The following is a 9,199-nucleotide window of genomic DNA, read 5'->3' as shown; positions in this document are numbered from 1 at the left end:
TGTACCAAGATTTATAAACCTTTCTATCTAGTGAAAACCTGATTCCACTTCCAATAATCTGTCCTGGGTAAGCAATTAGAGATCTACTTAGCTTTAGGCACAGAATATTCTATGCAGAATAATTTATTAAGTAAAAATGTTGACCACATCCTGACTCTCCTACAACAGAGGAAACTGCAAGTAAGTTATGGCAACACGACAGAGGGCTATTCATTCAAATCTGAACTTTCAGTCTCCTGCAAGCGTGCCCTCCCCATGTACCGTGATGAAGCGTGGCATTAACGTGTGGGTCTGAGTTCAAACTGGCCACAAGTCCTGGCTCTGGAATTTCCATGTGGCCTTGGAATGCTTGCTCATCTGACTCTTAGTTCCCTTGTATGAAAATAATGAGGCTACCATAGAATTAAGAAAAATAATTCATGAAAAGTAGAGACATACAAGGCTTCCCTTGTGGCTCAGAAGGTAAAGAATCTGCCTGCAATGTGGGAGGCCTGAGTTTGATCCCTGGGTTGGGAAGATTCCCTGGAGAAGGGAATGGCTACCCACTCCAGTACTCTTGCCTGGAGAATTCCGTGGACAGAGGAGCCTGGCGGGCTACAGTCCATGGGGTTGCTGTTAGACATGAATGACTGAGTCATAACACTTTCACACTTTCATGCTGAGACATACAAGGGCTCAAGAAACATTTCCAGTAAGTTTGGTTACACAGAAGTCACCGGGTGCTTCGAATGATACTGACACTTGGGTTCCACACCTGGAAACTCTGGTGAGTGGTCTGGGGTGTAGACACAGCCTCCAGGCTTCTCAAAGCTGCTCAGGGGGTTCTGATCCCAGCTGTGGAGGGGGCTCGTGTTGGACTAACCACCCTTATGACCATGACAGAGTGGTCAGGCATAAGGACCAGTGGTTTGAAGGACAGGAGCAGGCGCAGCCTCTTCCCCACAGGAGGACGGGACCCCAGCCAGCTCCACACTGACCAGCCAGCCAGTCACCAAATACAAAGCAAAACAGGTGCTTGAGCAGAAAGTGGCCATCAAATTGGCCTGAAGACAAAGGTGAATGTTCCAGGAGGCAGGGCAGATGGATGGGGAAGCACTGACTCAGTTTGAGTTTTCCCTCTGTCCTCACCAGTCTGTTCAAGAGGTGGAGGCCCAAGTGCCTTGAGCCTGTGCTCAGGGATGGGGCTCAGTGAACCCACAGGCCGTTCCTGACAAATCAGACGGACCACAGCTCAGCCGCGGCTGAAGGCCATGCCCCACAACAGGGACACCTGGAGCCCACAGGCCTGAGGCCCTGCCATAAACTTACTGCGCCCCCACCCCATGAGCACCCCATGACAGAGGAAGATGAGACAACTCAAAGTCTCCACAGCTTATTCACAATCCCCCAAACAGTCATTTTTAGAAAAGCAATAGACAAGCAAAAAAAACTTGGAACGTAGCCCACAATCAAGATGGACCCGACAGAGGTAAGCACCTTCCCACCATGCTGAGCAAGGCAGTTTACTCAGCTGTGTTGAGAGTTTGAGTGGAATAAGTATTTTTCTGAAGGATTCATTGTTTCAGGCACAGTAACAGCAGTGGCCTTAACATCAGGAAGGGTGCCGAGTTCAGGTGGCCTGTGTTTTCCTACATTACATCAGAAAGTTTCCCCAACTCTTAGTCTTAGAGAAGAATTACTGGCCCCGTTTTCAAAGATGTGCTAATATCAGTGTAAGCTTTTCTCCGTCAAGAGCGTTTTCTGAGCTGGCCCGCCATGGACTCTGGCTTCCAGACCCAGTCTGGTGAGGTGCTCCTCCGTTGTTTCTTTCTGGGATCGCGCTGCCCGCGTGGCAGGTGTCTGAGCCTTGGAAGCGTCAAACATCAAACCAGGTCCAGCTGCCTAGGCTTTCACGGGGAGTCTAACACGATGTGCCTGCCGCCAAGTCTCAAGGGCTCAGTTTACTTGTAGCCCACACACTTGGGGATCCCCTTTTTCTTCCTGATGGAAAGTACCATTTTCTTGAAACACAGCTGCCTTTCCAGTTGTATAAGGAGAATCCCATGATCAAGTCAGAGGAGACCCCTGGGGTCTGTTGTACCAGGGGTTCTGGAAAGAGTGGGTCAGAAGTCAGCAGGCCAGGAAGCTGGTTCATAACTGACTGGAAGCCAAGGGTTAGAGGGATTGACTAACCAAGGGTTGGTCGAATCCAGGAGGTGGATTCGACTCAGTATAAAAAAGACCCTCCAAGTCAGGGTCCCCAGGGTCAGACGGGCCCCCAGGGGCCTTGCAGAGATTTCAAGACGGTATCAGGGGTTGGGGGAGCATGGCTGCTGGCTGCTTACCTGGAATTCCTGCAAAAACACAGATCCCTGGGCCCTGCTGGGGAGGCCCCGAGTCAGCAGGACTCTGAAAGACCCGGAATCCATCTCTTCACAAGAGCCAGGCAGAGCTGAGTCCCTGTGTGGTAGTTTCGGGACGCCTGGTTTGTCCCTTCCAACCAAGACTCGGCAGGTTGATGCCAGCCTGTCCCAAGCTGGAGAGTGTTTAACCTTCTCTCACACGCATGCACACGCAAGCACACACACATGCATACACAAACAGGCGCATACCAAACACAGGACTTGATTCTGAGCCTTGGCAAGTTCTTGTATCCACATGCATACACACACTGTGATGAACCTGGGGCCGGATTTCAGACTATGGATCTGACATCAGGGACTTAGAGCTAGGAACTGACCCCCACGATGGGCCTGTAGAGCTGCCCAGCGGTCAGTGGGGCACCTGGGGCCAGTGGATCACCCAGGAAAGGAAACCAAGGACAGAGGATCCAGCCCCGTATCCAGGAGCCCAGGTCCCCAGTGGGCACCACGCATGTGAGTGAGGCTCCAAGCACGATTGACAAGGTCTTTTAATTTCTTAGTTTAATTAGGAGCTCATAGACTTTGACACATTGGTTGTGCTTTAGCTCGTGGTGGCTGTTTTTCTTACTGACACAGAGAGAGCCCAGCTGGCGGCCCTGATGGTTCAAGAGGTATCCTTGTGTGCATGTCCTTCCTGGGTTTTCAGACTGTGGCTCAGATTCCTCACATCTTGTGTTAGCTCTTCTGTTTGAGAAGACATTTGTGTACTTGTTGCTTTTTAATTTTTTTGGTTGCCCTGGGTCCTCATTGCAGTGCACGGGCTTAGTTGCTTTGTTAACACATGGGATCTTAGCTCCTCGACTGGGGATGGAACTCACGTCCCCTGCATTGGAAGGCAGATTCTTAACCACTGGACCTCCAGGAAAGCCCCTGTGGGCTCATTTCTTGTTTGTCCTTGGTGGAGAGTTGCTCTAAGTCACCCACCCAGTTGTTACCACAAGAGGCCTGAAGTAGACCATCAAGTCCGTTTGTCTGTGGGGCCAGTTTTGTTGAGAGCCTGCCCTGTGTGAGATGCCCCTAGAAACAAGACTTGAATGATTCCTTGGCCCCTGCAGCTGGCTGGGGGTTGGATGTGTGCTGCCACAGCCACTCGAGGAGGTCTCAAGAGACCGGCAGAGGGCCCAGAGGGCTTCAGGGAGGAGGTGGCCCCTGGACGCTCACACAGGGCAGAGCTGCTCCCGAGATGGGAGGCATTACCTTCCTTGGCTCCAGTCTCCACTGGTACAATAGCCCAGGGGAGACTGGGGGACAAGCAGCCCCCCACTAGCTGGACTCGTCCTGTAGCCCCGCCCTTGAGGGGCTTTGGGCCCAGTCCACAGGCCCGTGTCTACTCATCCACACTGCACATTAATCCAGCCTCTACATGATGACACTTAGAGCAACAGAGGAAGCGCTTGGCATCCACGTCTCCTCTCTGGGAGACTTGTAGGGTCATCCTCACAAGAGGCCTGAGGTTAGGAGGCAGACTTTGGTCTCCAGCCAGCTTCCAGAAGGAAAGGGGTGGTGGAAGTGAAGTTATTTGGGGAATTATTCAGGTTAAACACCCCACTCCCCCCCCAAAAAAGAAGAAACAAAAAGAAAAAGCATGGTGTATCTAAGGACACAAAATTAAAAGGCAGTTTTTCCAAAAAGGTGAAGGGATCATTTGAGATCCTCATGGTAAACGAAAAAGACTGTGTCGGTCCAGAGGTGGGACTGGGCAGAAACCCAGCACCCCCCGGGATGGCAGATGGGGTGCAGGGAGTGGGGCAGGGGGCCAGGACCAGAGATGTTTTCCAGCCCAGGAGCTGATGGCCAGCAGGAGCGGGGCTAGAGCGGCCGGACTCCAGAGGGAGGTGTGGAATCTGGTGTGTTGGGGGAAGGGCAGTGGCCTTGCTCAGAGATCTGAAAAAAAGTAGAAACCCAAAAAAAAAGCCAGCCCAAAAGGAAGGGAACAGAGTCTTCCCTCAGCAGAATACAAATGACCGCCCTGCCGAGAAGGAAACAAGGGGGCCCCGACCCGAGCTGATTTCCAGCCCAGGAGACGACGCCCCCAAGTCCCAGGGCTGGACTGGCCTCGAAGCCCTTGAAGGACAGGAGCGTCCTTGAGAGGCTGGGAGTCCCTTCCACCTGTCCAGAGTCACCTGGGCAGGTGAACGTTTGCCAGTGGGGGATGTCTGTTCCTCTCCCACCAAGAGACCCTCCAGGGACCCCAGCCCAGGTCCAGCAAGCACGGAGCAGGCAGGAGCTGAGCCCCAGGGCCCATCCCCGGAGCAAAAGCTGCAGCTCCTCTGGAGGGCGCAGTGTCCTGCGGTTTCTCCGACGGGAGCCCGGCCCTGGCCACAAGAAGGGGTGCTGGCGGGGGTGAGCCGCCTGGGAAGGCCCCCTGGGCCAGAGGGAACCAGGGGAGCGGCCCCAGCTGGGCGGCCTTGGGCCGGCTCAGAGCAGCTGAGGGTCCCACAGGAGAGCACAGGACCTCTGTCCTATCTGCTGTCCTCTCAGGCTAGGAGGCTGGGACAGGTCCCGAGATGATGCAGTGAGGGTGAGGGCGGGGGGTGAGGGGGTGGCCCCGGGGGAAGGTTGTGGGCTCCAGGGCCCCTCCCTGCAGGGTGCTGCTCTGCCTCTCGCTCCAGCCTCTGGTCCAGAGCCTCTGTCCTGGGTACGGCCTCCACAGCCCAGGGTCACCCTCAGGACCCCCTTTCTGAACTGTCCCCCATGCCAAGCCCTTCTCTAGGCTGAGGCGACACAGGGCCTGGGTAATAGTTATCTTCATGTGCTCCCTGTGGGGGCGTTTGGGGATTGCCCGCCACCCTCAGAGGGGGCTTCTCCAACATGCCTGACCCTGGGGCCAACAGCACCATGGGAAACACCAGCCCAAAGTGTGGGTTTTCACCGAACCGCAGACAGAGAGCTCTGAACAAAGCATCTGCTTTATGATCTGACCATCGTGGTCACTTGATGTCCATCCCCAGGACACATCTTTCTCAGAAAGAGCAAAAGAAAAGATGTCTTTAGGCAATCAAACACTTTTATTTGGAATAAGGATCAGAAAAATGAAGGGAACTCCTCAAATGTGTAGGACCACAGGGTCCTCAGCAAGAGATCAGAAAATAATTACAAAAACATTTTGCAGTAGCTTAAAATGACTTGAAACTACAACCACCGATCATGATATGTAAACATGTGGAATCACATGATAGTAAGCGGTCAAATCTTCAGATGATTTGCTCTCTTGTCTGCTGGGAGCTGGGGGGCATCCATGGTCCACAGACCCAAGAGGCTGTGATCAACCCCTGCCTGGGGCATGCGCCCCCCAGGCACCTGCCAGGGTGAGGACAGCAAGCAGGGCTCCCTCTGCCGGGCTCCCGCAGCCCCCCTCCCCACCCCGGTGTCTCAAGGCCACGGGACTGGGGGCTGGTGGTCCCCGCTTGGGGCAGCAGTGGTCACCGCAGCATCACTGGGGCAGCTGGCGCTTCAGCTGGGCAAGTCTCATGAGGCATCCGTCCCGCCACGCCCTCCTGGCAGCCAAGTGCTCTGCGTCATCAGGAACCTTCACGCACATGGCCTGGGAACGGGAAAAAAAAAAAAAAAAAGAGGAGAAAGGGGAAAGAAGCGTGAAGGACAACTAATTAAGCAGAAGGAAAACCGCTCCTAGTTGAGCACACTCTTGAATCTGCTTTCAGAGACAGAAGAAGGCTGGCAAACCCTCAACTGATGTAACTCCCCAAACCCGGGGGGACTGATGGCTGGGGTGAGCCACCAGATCCCTGGTCACACTGCTCACAGGGTCCCCTGTGACCCTGACAGGGCCATGGACCATCAGCAACAGGAACCTGGAGGTCAAGGCAAAGACTCCAGTTGCAGGCGACACCTCGTTTCCGCAGGCAGGAGCTCACACACCTGGTGCACCTTCTCAGCTGTGGCCCCAGAGAACTCGGGAACGGGTCCAAAAGTCTTCAGGACACGCTTCATGCCTTCGCTGTACCTGTCACAGTAGCTTAACATACCTGGAAGCAGGAGGAAACAAGAACACCCCCGGGTCAGTGAGCTCCGTCTCCACCCAAACCTGGGTGTGTCCGCAGGGTCTGGCCCCCGTGGGTGTCAAGGGCTGGCCAGTGGGACACGCACCCTGCTCAGCCACACCGGGGTCAGAACTCAGCCTCTCCCAGCAGTAAAGCCCTGAGAAGCGACCCGACCTCCAGCCCCCATGGTGCCTGGGTAAGCATCTCTCAGGGACCTCGGACGGCCCAGGTCAGCTCTGAGGCCTCAAGTGTCAAGTGAGTCCTTTTTGTACCACAAACATCTCCTTCAACAATGTGCCTACGAGGTCACCTGTGTACACCACTCAAATGCACCCTCTGAGAACCAAAGACGGCAAGTTCAACTGCATCCATTCCCTACTTGCCTCTTACCCATGGGCTCTCGTTGGCCCTTCAACTCCTGGGCGACAGGTTCTCAACACGGGCTATTTACCCCCAAAGGGCAGGCCTGGCTGTGGCCGCCAGCTTAGGGCCCCACCAGCCCCAGGAGGCTGCAGATGACCCCTGACCACACACCTCCCAATGAGTCCGCCGACACGGGGCCTCAGTGGAGTACGGAGTCCTAGGTCTGTGGTGGAGAAGCACGTGGAGCAGAGGCTGACCCTGAAGGGGCAAAGGGGACGCTGCCCTCAGGGTAGCGTCAGGTGTGCGTGGGGGAGGCTGATTCCAAGAGGAAGCCGTCGGCTGCCCGCACACGGGGTGGCCTGCCTGGACCGGCTGCTCCACACACACAGACAGCCTAGCCCGCCCCTGCCCGCCAGGCGGGGAGGCTAGGCCGGTCGGTGCAGGCCTGCGCTCGGGGCAGGTCTCACAGGAGCCCAGCACAACCCCCCTCCAAACCTGCTGAGCTGCCCTGGCCCTCAGCCAGCCTCTTTCAGAACCAGGGAGACTCAGCAGTTGGTCAGGCAGGCTAAAAAGATAACAGGGAACAAACAAACTGCAGGATGTGAAGCAACCCAGAGCAGGGCTTGCACCTGCCCCACAGACACTGCATGTGCGTGTATGCTAAAGTCCTTTCAGTCGTGTCCGATTCTGTGCGACCCCACGGACTGTAGCCCGCCAGGCTCCTCTGTCCACGGGATTCTCCAGGCAAGAACACTGGAGTGGGCTGCCATGCCCTCCTCCAAGGATCACATACACTGCATGATTCACTTAAAAGTGATCTCCAATGGACAACGCCTTAAAAAAGACGCATAACTTCTGTGGGGTTAGTTTTTGTGTATCTACATCTGTGTGAAAGCTTAAATTCACTGATTTCTACTGCATTTGGCTCAAATCATTTCCCTTCTCTCTAAGAAGGATGACACCCACTTTGTCTCAGAAGAGAAAGTGGTCCGATGGGTGAAAATTCAAACATACTACTTTTCTGACATCAGCACCTGCACTTAAGCTCTGGACGCTCCCTTTTAAATTGAAGGGTTTCGCTGCATTTACCAGAAGCATGGGGGACAGTTCAGAGCTTGGGGAGGGCCCCCCGACCTCCACCAGTTCTCCTGGATATGCAGCATCTCTGCAATGTGGAAAATGCCCCAAACACTTGCTTACTTTTGGAAATTAAATATTTACTTCACTGTGCCTATTTGTCGGTTTCTTCAAACTAAAGGTGATATAATCTAAGCACAAACACAGCTTACCCGTTTTGAGGGAGCAGAGACACCCAACAGAAAAAGCTGGAAAGATAGAGAGGAGAGAGCAGGCAGGTGTGCTATAGTTGTGAGCTCACCCACCTTCGGGAAAACGAGCTGCCCTGCCCCTCCTCCCCCACCATGAGCCTTGGGATGCAATTCAGGTGCCCTGTTTCACCTCCGGCTACTTAATGACTTCTCAACAAGCACTCCTCTCTCTTGGCCCCAGTGAAGTCATCTGAGAATCCCAGGGGCTTTCTAGTACCTTTTTTCCTACTGCCTTTTATAAAACTTGTAGTTTTAAAAGAGCTTTTCATTTCTTCAGAACAGAATAAAATACAGTAAAACCCTTATACAATTCATAATTTCCCCCCAACTTGCTCGAAAGCCAATTAATATTTCTGCCCTACTAACATAAGAACACTTTCTGCAGCAGGCCCTTAGCTCTCGGATAAACGCCCACTGTCTGCTAGGCCAGTAGCCTGCACTCACTGCAGATACGGGAAGTTTGTGGCGAGTTGGAACCCGTGCTGTGAATGAAAGTCCAGTGAAGGTAAGTTCTCCCCTCCCATTAGGGTCTAAAAGGAGGGTTTTAATTTATTTCCAACTGTAGTTTTGGCTACTCTACACCATGAAAGGTGAGTGGTATGGGAATTACTCTGGAATAATGTTCTCAGTGACAATGGGAAGGAAAAAAGCAACTTCACCTTTTATCCCACTCAGCTGCCCACCCCACCCCCACCCCCCAATCTTCTTTGCATCCATGCCCTCTGCTTGGTCAACAATGTCCACTTCCAAAAACTCACAAAGCTTAGCTTTCTAGAAGACCATGAGGGACTTTCCTGGCAGTCCAGTGGTTACAAGTCCATGCTTCCACTGCAGGGAGCCCAGGTTTGAGCCCTGGTCAGGGAACTAAGATCTCTCATGCTGTGTGGCACAGGCCCCCTCCCACTCCAAAGAGAAGACTTTGAACCTAACTGCTTAAGAGCTGCTTATACAGAATAAGAAAAGATTGGGGGATTGGGGCGGGGGGGAACAGATTCTCATGATATTAGATTTAGCATCTCACTGTTTTTGACTCAATCCCAGTGTCTCCATTCAGCTTACTCTCACACCACCCCTGTGAAGGTCACGGCTGCTATACCAGTTTTAC

The 9,199-nt window shown here is 53.6% G+C and overlaps 1 protein-coding gene across 1 annotated transcript in view; it reads right to left on the bottom strand.

Moving 5' to 3' along the window:
- Positions 1-5,389: 5,389 nt before the first annotated feature.
- CRYL1 (crystallin lambda 1) overlaps positions 5,390-9,199 on the bottom strand; it is a 55,044-nt gene continuing 51,234 nt past the window's right edge. The window contains exons 7-8 of the mRNA XM_040266811.1: positions 6,282-6,388; positions 5,390-5,946 (exon numbers count right to left, since the gene is read on the bottom strand). Coding sequence (XP_040122745.1) covers positions 5,836-5,946; positions 6,282-6,388 — 218 coding nt within the window. The 3' untranslated portion in view covers positions 5,390-5,835. The remainder of the gene's footprint in view (positions 5,947-6,281; positions 6,389-9,199) is intronic.

Source organism: Oryx dammah, unplaced genomic scaffold (genome assembly GCF_014754425.2).
Source record: "Oryx dammah isolate SB20612 unplaced genomic scaffold, SCBI_Odam_1.1 HiC_scaffold_24, whole genome shotgun sequence".
Taxonomy (NCBI): domain Eukaryota; kingdom Metazoa; phylum Chordata; class Mammalia; order Artiodactyla; family Bovidae; genus Oryx; species Oryx dammah.
This window is presented reverse-complemented; position numbering and strand designations above follow the sequence as displayed.